Raw genomic sequence first — 13,829 nt, 5'->3', positions numbered from 1 at the left:
ACCCTAGCCTCAACCTCAAACCTAACCCTCAACCCTAATCATAGCCTCAACCCTAACCCTAGCCTCAACCTCAACCCTAACCCTAGCCTCAACCCTAATCCTAGCCTCAACCCTAACCCTAGCCTCAACCCTAGCCTCAACCTCAACCCTAACCCTAACCTCAACCCTAACCCTAGCCTCAACCCTAACCCTAGACTCAACCCTCAACCCTAGCCTCAACCCTAACCCTAGCCTCAATCTCAACCCTAACCCTAGCCTCAACCCTAACCCTAGCCTCAACCCTAACCCTAGCCTCAATCTCAACCCTAGCCTCAATCTCAACCCTAGCCTCAACCCTAACCCTAGCCTCAACCCTAATCCTAGCCTCAACACAAATCCTAGCCTCAACCCAAATACTAGCCTCAACCCAAATCCTAGCCTCAACCTCAATCCTAACCCTAGCCTCAACCTCAACCCTAACCCTAGCCTCAACCTCAACCCTAACCCTAGCCTCAACCCTAATCCTAGCATCAACCATAACCATAGCCTCAAACCTAACCCTAGCCTCAACCCTAACCCTAGCCTCAATCTCAACCCTAACCCTAGCCTCAACCCTAACCCTAGCCTCAACCCTAATCCTAGCCTCAACCTCAACCCTAACCCTAGCCTCAACCTCAACTCTAACCCTCAACCCTAATCATAGCCTCAACCCTAACCCTAGCCTCAACCTCAACCCTAACCCTAGCCTCAACCCTAATCCTAGCCTCAACCCTAACCCTAACCCCAACCTCAACCCTAACCCTAACCTCAACCCTAACCCTAGCCTCAACCCTAACCCTAGACTCAACCCTAACCCTAGCCTCAACCTCAACTCTAACCCTAGCCTCAACCCTAACCATAGCCTTAACCCTAATCCTAATCCTAGCTTCATGTCCACATCCCAGTTCAACCCAAAGAGGAGATTCTGGATGGAGATGCAGGTTGGAAAAAACGATGCAGCCTTTTTACTTCGTGCCATCTTGGCTGAGCTACTATGTCAAGCATCGGGAAACGGACTGCAACATCTTAGAAGAGGTGAGGTGTTTTAGTTTAGCCAGGTGGCTGTAGAGATTAGCCCTGAATCACTACGTGTTGTGCGGTGCACAACAATATATATTGGGCGTGAATGACAGCTCCCCGATGCTCAAAAAGTATGAATGTTCTGGCGGGGGCAACACCGAGCTAGCCTGCAATGTCACTTCCTGGAGTGTTATGTCTCCATGAGACCAACTTCATTTGGCTTCAATGCACCATTGAATGCTCACATAGGAATGAATCGTGTCACGTGATCGATGTCCTTGTCACTCTATATACACAGTCATTGAGTCAAACAGGTCACTCTGAGGGGAGAGAGGACTGAATTAACCTTCACTTAGGTCTGGTTTCCCAAACACTTACGTCTAGTCCTGGATTAATAGGCTATTTCAATTGACATTTCTCCTTTAAGCATGCTTTTCAGTCAAGGCTAAATCTATGTCTAGGGAAACCGGCCCTAGAGTCCATCTTCATTCGTCTTTCGCTGTGTTTGCTACAGTGTTACAGAAACAATGACATATAAAGGAAGCATAAAAGCAACTCTATGGCTTAGAGCCAAGGCCAAACGCTTACAGCTGCAAAACATGATACATTATCCAAGTGACTGAATTGCTCCAGTGCACACACTGATACAGAATACTGGCACATCTTATTTACTACCGCTGGAGTACCGGAACATCTTATTTAACTACAGCTTGAGTACTGGCACATCTTATTTACTACAGCTGGAGTACTGGAACATCTTATTTACTACAGCTTGAGTACTGGCACATCTTATTTACTACAGCTGGAATACTGACACATCTTATTTACTACAGCTGGAGTACTGGCACATCTTATTTACTACAGCTGGAGTACTGGAACATCTTATTTAATACAGCTTGAGTACTGGAACATCTTATTTACTACAGCTTGAGTACTGGAACATCTTATTTACTACAGCTTGAGTACTGGAACATCTTATTTACTACAGCTTGAGTACTGGAACGTCTTCTAGAAATATGACACAGAGACAGACAGACACAGAGACAGAGACAGAGAGACAGACAGACAGACAGACAGACAGAGACAGAGACAGAGACAGACAGACAGACAGACAGACAGACGGAGACAGACAGAAGGTACTACTCACAACTGCATGATGAGGTATAGGTGGTTGGGGCTCTCATAGATGTCCTCCAAAGCCACAATGTTCTCATGTTTTATCCTGAAGAGAGAAAAACAGTGGATTTAATTCACTCACTATTAAACTCATAATTTTAATGCCCAGCACAATAAAGCACAATTTCTTCACAAAATGGCTTTGTTCATTACAATGAATTGTGTGTGTGTGTGTGTGTGTGTGTGTGTGTGTGTGTGTGTGTGTGTGTGTGTGTGTGTGTGTGTGTGTGTGTGTGTGTGTGTGTGTGTGTGTGTGTGTGTGTGTGTGTGTGATACAAAGTAAGTGAGTGAATGGTTGTGTGTGAGTTCATTAGTGGCGTGTGTGTGTGTGTTACAAAGTGATTGTGAGTAGATGTGTGTGACGACAAGGCAGACAGTGAACCTGTTGAACCCTCTACTTCAACGTTTCTCCAGCCTTGAGTACAGACAGAGGTTAAGGGTCAAATGGCCCCTATTCCTTTTTTTTTTGTGTGTCATATTTTAGTAAAACATATATAGGCAAAAACAACAGACAACTTTACATTTACACACATTTCAACAAACATTAATGACATCACACTTCCTCAGACCCACATGTTCCCACTGTATCCACACCCAATGTTGTGTCGTAACGTTGGTTATTCATTAATGTGAAGACTGTTATATTATCAAATAAATTATCTGTGTAATCATCATCACGTGATTAAACTAATCATGTAAACATTCATTAACTAGGAAGTCGGGGCACCACAGGAAAATGTTGTTTAAAGAGTTGCTATTTCCCGAATTTAACTCTCTTCAGATATTTTCATATCTTATCGATTACAGTCACTTATTAATGTATTATCACCTCTTCAGTCCTATTCTGAATGTCGCAAACCCTTGGATATCTGCACGAACCCTAGCATAAATTATGAATCAGCAATATACCAATTGGCTTAATTATTTATTGACTAACTAACTAAATAATCACACAGAATTACATAAACACACACAGGATAGGTTATACATTGGTTACTAACATGATACAAAGAAAAGTCCCTAGTGGACGATACCGATATGACAGCTTGGTAGACAAAGGAAAGGGGTGGGGACAGCGCAAGAGAGGGAAACTCAGAGTGGACCCACGTACATACAGTTGATTATTACACTCAGGGAAATGCTAATACTTTGAACATGAACAGCCAGTCATTTGAAAAGAAATTGCACTTTACATATTTACAAGTGTATGCCTTTGTTGTCTCTCTCTGTGAACTCCGATCCGTCTGCTGGAGAGAGTCGACAGGAAAGTCTCTGGTTGCGTTTCCCAGAAGTCACAAGGTCTTTTGTCGTTGTTTAACTTGTTCAGCGGGCTCTGGATAGTGTCTGTTATAATGGATATGTCAGACGTACCAATGGTCGTTTGACAAGGAAATGTTCTCCAGAATGGATCTTTCAGAGTACCATTCGTCGTTCAATCGGTTGCGTTTACCAGACTGAAGTACTTAAACAGCAGCAGACTGAATAATCGGCTCTTTAGTTTGTAGATTTCTTGACCATTTCAGCGTGGGGATGATCCCCCACGTTCTCTGGTCTTGTCCTTTGGTAGAGTTGTAGTTTTAAACCATTTTGCAACATCCGGTTCACGCCTTAAGTGTGCTTGGTCTATAGAGAGGTAGATGTCTCAACAGTTTGTAATGTATTCAGCTGCACGTAACTGGTCTTTATTTAAATCGCCAACCATTTCAACATGTAGCTACCGTTCCATGCTCTCATGTCACAGCTAGAACCACTTCACACACCGGCAGCAACCCGGCATGTTTTGGTCTAAATGTATAATTAGTCGTGAGTGGAGTAAAGAAGGGGCGTTCCGTGACGCTGAAGTAAATGTCTGTGCTCACGGGGGTCGTGGCCACTGACTTGGTTAAGACTTCATATGAAAAACAATTATTTCATTTGGAAGGCTAACATCACATGTTCCCCTAACATCACATGTTCCCCTAACATCACATGTTCCCCTAACATCACATTACATCTCTATTCTCATAAATAGTTCCATATTTAATCTGTTCCCCCACATCTGGATGTGACCCTGACAACTGGGAGATATATACATTAAGAGATACAGTTATGTTGTCCTACCATCTTTAGTTACATTACAAATTATTAACGAATTCCACGGGATTGTTCTTTGATTTCCCACCGAACACCCAACTGTCTGGATTTACAGAAATACTGTTTCATTATTCAACTTTTTGCTGTGTTAAAGTTGTGGCCAAGTCTCTCTCTCTGTGTCCTACAGTCACACATCCCAATACTACAGACCCAGAAGCAGAGACGTGTGCCACCCCCCTAATGCTTGTAGGGCTCTGACCCATATGACTTCAGATTGTGTTATGTTGTTTGTCTGTCTTCTTTCCAATATTTAAATAATAAAGCATTTGGTTCTTCCATTCTCTTAACGTTGGAGTATTACTTGACCTCCACTATTTAAGTGGGGACGGCAGGGTAGCCTAGTGGTTAGAGCGTTGGACTAGTAACCAGAAGGTTGTAAGTTCAAATCCCCGAGCTGACAAGGTACAAATCTGTCATTCTGCACCTGAACACTGTTCCTAGGCCGTCATTGAAAATAAGAATTTGTTCTTTAACTGACTTGCCTAGTTAAAGGTAAAATAAAAAACTAACTTCTTCAATATAAGTGACAAAAATAATATTGTCCAATCCATTGGGTATCTCAACACACACCCATTTGCCATGTCGTGAAATATGCAGACAGATTAAAAGTAAACTTACATTGTAAAACGTCTGACAGACAGTTTTCTAACTATTCCCATAACTTTTAGACTTTATAGCAGAAGGAATGAATTATTGAGTCATTGTTAGTTGGCACCCTTTTCCCTATGGGCCATAGGCAGCCAAAGAAACCCACTCAACGTTCCTACTAATCATCAGCGAGTGACTCATGCAGTGTAATGGTAGCCCTGTCATGGTTAACCAGCACAACAAGCACCAGGGTCCTGTTCAGTAGGCACGAAACAGAAGAAAACGGTCCATGGAATGGAATGAAACAGGGAGGTACTATTTGAACTTGTCCAATAAGAAACAATGGATTTCAGTGGGTTTTTCGTTGCAAATCATTTTGCTACAATATGCATTCATGAACATGACCCTGAAGCAGACGCTTGAAACAAAGAGTGAGGTGGGAGAGAGCTGGTGTCCAAGCAACAGGGTGTGGGTGAACACTAAAACGCCATGGAAACGAGGACGTAACTAATGATGGGCCTTGTTTAGAGAGACAGGTGGGTGAAGGAGGGGGAGGAGGAGGGGTGTGTGTGTGTGTGTGTGTGTGTGTGTGTGTGTGTGTGTGTGTGTGTGTGTGTGTGAAACCTACACACAATGTTGCTGCTTCAGGGTGCTGGGATAAAGCATCGAGAAATACAAAACGGATGAGAGAGAGAGAGACGGAGAGAGAGAGGGACAGAAAGACAGAGAGAAAGAAGAGAGAGAGAGACAGTGAGAGAGAGGAGAGAAAGAGAGACAGAAAGAGAGACGGAGAGAGAGATGGAGAGACGGAGAGAAAGAGAGATGGAGAGAGAGACGTAGAGGGAGAGACGGCGAGAGAGAGACAGAGAGAGAGAGAGACAGAGAGAAAGAGAAATGGAAGAGAGAGAGACAAGAGAAAGAGAGAGAGAGCGAGAGAAGAGAGAGAGATGGAGAGAAAGAGAGAAGGAGAGAAAGAGAGACAGAGAAAGAGAGACGGAGAAGGAGAGACAGAGAAAGAGAGACGGAGAGAGAGATGGAGAGAAAGAGACAAGGAGAAAGGGAGAGATGGAGAGAGAGAGACAAGAGAAAGAGACAGAGAGAAAGGGAGAGATAGATGGAGAGAAAGAGACAGGGAGAGAGAGAAATAGAAAGGGCAGCAGAATCTAAAGAAGGCAATCGTAACCAAGCAACTTACTCCGCCCAACAGCAACCAAATTCTCATCAAGAGTGACTGATGGATAACCCCAGGCTCTGAGGAGAATTACCCATGAACTCGGGGGGGGGGGGGGGGGGTGGATGGAGAGAGCTAGTGCCGTCCTCACCTGCATGCTCACATCAAGTCATGTGTTCTCTATTGACAGAGTGGAGCTACTCGGACAGAGTGGAGCTACTGTATATGACTGAATGAGTAACACATAACTAGAACTGGCATTGGCACCACAACGGCTGGTGAAGGTGTAAGTTGCTTTGACTCACTCTAGTCCATGTACGTGACTCAACTTGTAAAGACGCTTTGGATATGAATGACTGCTGAAAAAAAACCTCTTATTGACCAGCGGTTGGTAAGCCAGATATGGAGGGGAAGGGAAAGTCCAAGGTATGAATCAACCTGCACAGAGATGATATCTAGTACAGGCGTTGTGACATTTTGGGAGGGTTGGGTTTCATACAGTAAGACCCATACTGTGAAGTGCAGTGTTTTTGTGTTACGGTACCTACATTTTTCAGATGTTCTTTTTACTAGATAGATACAGTTGAAGAGTCACAGGGAAGGAGCATAGCAACAGGACGGAACAGGTCGGTATTTGAGACACTGCATATGATTCTCCAAGAGGCAGAGTTACCCCACCCCTCTGGTACCTACTTCCTTAGCACGGCGATTTCGTTCTCGATGCTGGTCTCCTTCCCCTTCAGTGCTTTCTTAGGGATACACTTCACTGCAACCATCTTCCCTGTGGTCTTCTCCCTGGCCATTACCACTTCCGAGAATGCACCACTGTGGAGCGAGAGAGAGAGAGAGAGAGAGAGAGAGAGAGAGAGAGAGAGAGAGAGAGAGAGAGAGAGAGAGATAGAGAGAGAGAGATAGAGAGAGAGAGAGAGAGAGAGAGAGAGAGAGAGAGAGACATAGAGAGAGAGAGAGATAGAGAGAGAGAGAGAGAGAGAGAGAGAGAGAGAAATACAGACAGACAGACAGACAGACAGTTAGATTTCAGCCATTGATATTATTGACCATAACCTGTTGTTGAGAAAACCTTAAGTGCTATGGCTTTTCAACCTCTGCCATATCGTGGATTCAGAGCTATCTATCTAATAGAACTCAAAATATTTTATTTAACGGAAGCTTTTCTAATGTCAAACATGTAAAGTGTGGCGTACCGCAGGGCAGCTCTCTAGGCACTCTACTCTTTTCTATGTTTACCAATGACCTGCCACGGGCATTAAACAAAGCATGTGTGTCCATGTATGCTTATGATTCAACCATATACGCATCAGCAACCACAGCTAATGAAGTCACTAAAACCCTCAACTTCTTGAGTGTAGGGGGCAGGATTTTCGTTTTTGGCTAAAAGACATACCTATTTGAAACTGCCTATTTCTCAGGCCCAGAAACTAGAATATGCATATAATTGTCAGATTAGGATAGAAAACACTCTAAAGTTTCCAAAACTGTTAAAATATTGTCTGTGAGTATAACAGAACTGATATTGCAGGCGAAAATCTGAGGAAAATCAAACCAGGAAGTGCTGTTTTTCCTGAAAGCTCTCTGTTCCATTGGATGCCTTGCCTCCATTTAAAGGGATATCAACCAGATTCCTTTTTCCTGTGGCTTCCTCAAGGTGTCAACAGTCTTTAGACATAGTTTCAGGCATTTATTTAGAAAAATGAGCGAGAAAGATAACATCATGCGAACACATGGGTGTTCGCAGAGTGTTGCTTGCGCAACAGAGTGGGGCAGCCATTGTCTCTCCTTCTCCTATTCAAAAAGCGACAGTCCCGGTTGATATATTAGCGATTATATATTTAAAAAACAACCTGAGGATTGAATATAAAAAACATTTGACATGTTTCTGTGGGCATTAGGGATACTATTTGGAATTTTCATCTGCGATGTCGTGACCGCTCGAGCCTGTGGATTTCTGAACATAACGTGCCAAACAAATGGAGGTATTTTGGATATAAAAATTATCTTTATGGAACAAAAGGAACATTTATTGTGTAACTGGGAGACTCGTGAGTGCAAACATCTGAAGATCAAAGGTAAGTGATTTAATCTATTGCTTTTCTGACTTTTGTGACCAATCTACTTGGCTGCTAGTGTTTGTAATATTTTGTTTACTGAGAGATATGTTCTTACATAAACGCTTGTTATGTTTTCGCCAAAAAGCTGTATTGAAATCTGACACGCCAGGTGGATTAACAACAAGCTAAGCTGTGTTTTGCTATATTGCATTTGTGATTACATGAAAATTAAATATTTGTAGTAATTTAATTTGAATTCAGCGGGTGTTGATGAAAATGATCCCGCTAAAGGGATGGGTGCGTCAAGAAGTTTTGGAATGGGTGGCCAGTAATAAACTGGTCCTGAACATCTCTAAAACTAAGAGCATTGTATTTGGTACAAATCATTCCTTAAGTGCTAGACCTCAGCTGACTCTGGTAATGAATGGTGTGGCTGTTGAACAAGTTGAGGAGACTAAATGACTTGGCGTTACCTTAGATTGTAAACTGCCATGGTCAAAACATATAGATTCAATGGTTGCAAAGATGGGGAGAGGTCTAGCCGTAATAAAGAGATGCTCTGCTTTTTGGACACAACAGTAAAGCAAGTTCTGCAGGCTCTAGTTTTGTCTAATCTTGATTATTGTCCAGTTGTGTGGTCCAGTGCTGCAAGGAAAGACCTAGTTAAGTTGCAGCTGGCCCAGAACAGTGTGGCACGTTTTGCTCTTAATTGTAATCAGATGGCTAATATTAAGACTATGCATGCCAGTCTCTCTTGGCTAAGAGCTGAGGAAAGACTGACTGCATCACTTCTTCTTTTAATTAGAACTGCATCACTTCTTCTTTTTATAAGAAACACAGAAATGTGTTGAAAATCCCAAATAGTCAACTTCCACACAGCTCTGACACACACATTTATCCCACCAGACATGCCACCAGGGGTCTTTTCACAGTCCCCAAAACCAGAACAAATTTCAGAAAGCGTACAGTATTATACAAAGCCCTTATTGCATGGAACTTCCTTCCATCTCATATTGCTCAAATAAACAGTAAACCTGGTTTCAAAAAACAGATAACAGCAACACCTAGCGGCACAACGCCTCTCCTTATCTGACCTAGATAGTTTGTGTGTCTGCATTGATATGTAGACTACGTGTTCCTTTAAAAAAAATGTATGTAGTTCTGTACTAGAGCTGTTCTTGTCCAATGATGTTCTTCCGGCTTTTTTTCGCGTTATTTGTAACCTATTTTGTACATAATGTTTGTGACACCGTATCTTACGGCAAAAAAAGAGATTCTGGATATCAGGACAGCGATCCTCGGATTAGACAAAGATTTTTTCAACAAGCAGGACGCATAGGACATACTCCAAACACCCGACAAGGCCAACATCCCAGTTATTGGCAAGAGGAAGAGACACAAGTACGGAGGACACAGAGCAGGGTGCCTCGTAAGGATCCGCAGAAGGCGAGTGGGAAAGCTGCCCTTACTGTCAATATTACTCGCCAACGTGCAACCATTGGACAATAAATTAGACGATGTACGATCACGAAAACCCTACCAACGGGACATCAAAAACTGTAACATCTTATGTTTCACAGAATGTTGGCTGAATGATAACATGGATATTCAGCTCGCGGGATACACGCTGCACCGGCTAGATAGAACAGCACACTCCGGTAAGACGAAGGGGGTATTTGTAAACAACAGCTAGTGCATGAAATCTGAGGAAGGTGTGTCCCGCCACCCACCACCCACCAACCCCTCTTTTACGCTACTGCTACTCTCTGTTTATCATACATTTGAAGTTGGAAATTTACATTCACCTTAGCCAAATACATTTAAACTCAGTTTTTCACAATTCCTGACATTTAATCCTAGTACAAATTACCTGTTTTAGGTCAGTTAGGATCACCACTTTATTTTAAGAATATGAAATGTCAGAATAATAGTAGAGAGAATGATTTATTTCAGCCATATTCCCTGTGGGTCAGAAGTTTACATACACTCAATTAATATTTGGTAGCATTGCCTTTAAATGTTTAACTTGGGTCAAAGTTTCAGGTAGCCATCCACAAGCTTCCCACACTAAATTGGGGGAATTTTACATACACTCAATTAGTATTTGGTATTTGTCTATAAATAGTATTGTCTTTTTAAGTGGCATTGTCTTTAAATAGCATTGTCTTTTAAAATAGCACTGTCTTTAAATAGCATTGTCTATAAATAGTATTGTCTTTTTAAATAGCATTGTCTTTAAATAGCATTGTCTTTTAAAATAGCACTGTCTTTAAATAGCATTGTCTATAAATAGTATTGTCTTTTTAAATAGCATTGTCTTTAAATAGCATTGTCTTTAAATAGCACTGTCTTTAAATAGCATTGTCTTTAAATAGCATTGTCTATAAATAGTATTGTCTTTTTAAATAGCATTGTCTATAAATAGTATTGTCTTTTTAAATAGTATTGTCTTTTTAAATAGCATTGTCTTTAAATAGCATTGTCTTTAAATAGCATTGTCTTTAAACCTCTTCAGGCATCTGGCTCCATTCGTTAAAACTTAACAAAATCCAATGTGGAATTACGGGAATATTTGCCCGAACAGTCTGTAGCTGTTGCTATGCTACCATGTACATGCTCAGTCCACCTTAATGAATGTTGGAGAGGGCTACACCACCATTCTTATCCCTCAATATCTTTCCTCTCCCTTGCTCTTTGTCTATCCCTTGCTCTTTCTCCCTCCTATACGCTACCCTTATTTTCTATCCTCTCTTTAATGTTATGTCATTATGTTCTCCTTCACCACACAGCAAAAATGTGTTATTACGGTATATAGTGAATGTAATCAGCTCCATTGTCTATTACAGTATGTAATCAGCTCCATTGTCTATGACAGTATGTAATCAGCTCCATTGTCTATTACAGTATGTAATCAGCTCCATTGTCTATTACAGTATGTAATCAGCTCCATTGTCTATTACAGTATATAATCAGCTCCATTGTCTATTACAGTATGTAATCAGCTCTAGGGTCTATTACAGTATTGTCATGACGTTGGCCTGAGGGGGGAGGTTTATGAACCCCATAAAAACGTTCCCCTTTTTCCTCTCTCTACTCCGATGTGACTATAGCGATGTGACTATTGAAAATCACTTTGTTAACATTGCGAGAGAGTCTGGTGACATCAAAAGTTGGGAAACGGAACCATATTTCGGTAATCCAACCAGTTTAAAATATGTGTTGGTACTTAATGAATATGATGTCAGATCAGTTGGCGTCTGAGACATGATTACTGATGACAGGACGACATAAACTATATCTTGGAAAGTCTACACATTCTAGTTATCAGATTCACATGGAATTGTTGTGCAATTTAAATGTTTAAATATGAAACTATTTGTGAAAAGATTAAATGTAATTTAGCTTCTTAATGAGAGAACGGTTTCTCATAGAGTAAACTCTACAGTGGAAAGTCTACACATTCTAGTTATCAGATTCACATGGAATTGTTGTGCAATTTAAATGTTTAAATATGAAACTATTTGTGAAAAGATTAAATGTAATTTAGCTTCTTAATGAGAGAACAGTTTCTCATAGAGTAAACTCTACAGTGGAAAGTCTACACATTCTAGTTATCAGATTCACATGGAATTGTTGTGCAATTTAAATGTTTAAATATGAAACTATTTGTGAAAAGATTAAATGTAATTTAGCTTCTTAATGAAAGAACGGTTTCTCATAGAGTAAACTCTGCCAACTCAGTGGCCCCGCCCATGTGAACAGACAGTGGCTGTAAACTCTGCCAACTCAGTGGCTCCGCCCATGTGAACAGACAGTGGTTGTAAACTCTGCCAACTCAGTGGCCCCGCCCATGTGAACAGACAGTGGTTGTAAACTCTGCCAACTCAGTGGCTCCGCCCATGTGAACAGACAGTGGCTGTAAACTCTGCCAACTCAGTGGCTCCGCCCATGTGAACAGACAGTGGTTGTAAACTCTGCCAACTCAGTGGCCCCGCCCATGTGAACAGACAGTGGTTGTAAACTCTGCCAACTCAGTGGCCCCGCCCATGTGAACAGACAGTGGTTGTAAACTATGAAACACGCCCCTCTCTCCCAAACCTATAAATACCCTGTTACGAAAATGTAACTTCCTTTTCCAAGGATGTGTGGACTTGAGGTCCCCGCGTTGAAAGGACAAAGACCACCTACAGAACTAAGCCAACCTTAGAGAACCTAACGAAATTAGCATCGAATTTCAATGTGACGGTGACGACCTACACGCCGGATGGATGAATTTCGACTATACCAGCCAGAATATAGCATGAGCATAAAGCATTGCAACTTGGTATGAACTTTGAACTCTTATTCACTAAAGACGTGATACTTCCTAGCCGTCGCGTTAGCGCAGCAACTGTAGACGTGGGCTAGGAGAGGACGGACAGAGTATCTATTCTACCACAAGACGACAGTACTACCAAGGGTCCATTCTACCATCAGACATTCTTCAAAGGACAACCCGGCCTCCCATCTACGACCAACCGATCGAAGCGCAGCTCAGAGTAAATATTTATTGCATTTTCCTTTTTCAAATGGGCGGTAATTTAGAATGCATAAGATACTGTATTTACAATAGCATAGCTGCCTACAGCCCGAAAGAGACATAGCTTCTCCCTTTGTTCCTCAGTCTTCCCGCTCTTTCATTCAAAATCCCACCCCCTTTCTTTGGGTAAACAGCTGTCATATCTATTCCGTCCGCTAGGGACGTTTTCCTTTATGACATAATTTGTAATCAATGTATGATACATTCTGTGTATATGTAATTCTGTGTAATTATTTAGTAAATAAATAATTCAACCAAATTTTGTATTGCTGATTCAACTTGTTAGCCAGGGTTCGTGAAGATAACCAAGAATTTACAACTTTCAGATTAGACTAAACAAGGTGACGATTAAATATTGACTGCTAATGATGTAAAAGATTACCAGGTCTTTAAGAGTTTATTCGGAAGATAACAGCTCTATAAACATTATTTCATGGTGCCCCAACTTTCTAGTTAATTACATTCACCTGATTAGCTTAATCAGGTAATATGAATTACAGAGAAATTATTTTATAGAATAGCACGTCATATCACTTAATCTGGCATAGCCAAAGACACGACAGGATGTAATCAGCTCCATGGTCTATTACAGTATATAATCAGCTCCATGTTATATGACAGTATATAAATCAGCTCCAGGGTCTATTACAGTATATAGTGTATCAATACGCTACATTGTCTATGACAGTATATAATCAGCTCCATTGTCTATTACAGTATGTAATCAGCTCCATTGTCTATTACAGTATGTAATCAGCTCCATTGTCTATTACAGTATGTAATCAGCTCCATTGTCTATTACAGTATGTAATCAGCTCCATTGTCTATTACAGTATATAGTGTATATAATCAGCTCCATTGTCTATTACAGTATATAGTGTATGTAATCAGCTCCATTGTCTATTACAGTATATAGTGTATGTAATCAGCTCCATTGTCTATTACAGTATATAGTGTATGTAATCAGCTCCATTGTCTATTACAGTACGTAATCAGCTCCATTGTCTATTACAGTATATAGTGTATGTAATCAGCTCTATTGTCTATTACAGTATATACTCAGCTCCATGGTCTA

At 41.2% G+C, this 13,829-nt stretch overlaps 1 protein-coding gene across 1 annotated transcript in view; it reads right to left on the bottom strand.

Moving 5' to 3' along the window:
• LOC139375924 (calcium/calmodulin-dependent protein kinase type 1D-like) overlaps positions 1–13,829 on the bottom strand; it is a 62,465-nt gene that overhangs the window by 25,248 nt on the left and 23,388 nt on the right. The window contains exons 2-3 of the mRNA XM_071117893.1: positions 6,800–6,931; positions 2,186–2,260 (exon numbers count right to left, since the gene is read on the bottom strand). Coding sequence (XP_070973994.1) covers positions 2,186–2,260; positions 6,800–6,931 — 207 coding nt within the window. The remainder of the gene's footprint in view (positions 1–2,185; positions 2,261–6,799; positions 6,932–13,829) is intronic.

The sequence above is a fragment of the Oncorhynchus clarkii genome, chromosome 2 (genome assembly GCF_045791955.1).
Source record: "Oncorhynchus clarkii lewisi isolate Uvic-CL-2024 chromosome 2, UVic_Ocla_1.0, whole genome shotgun sequence".
Taxonomy (NCBI): Eukaryota; Metazoa; Chordata; class Actinopteri; order Salmoniformes; family Salmonidae; genus Oncorhynchus; species Oncorhynchus clarkii.
This window is presented reverse-complemented; position numbering and strand designations above follow the sequence as displayed.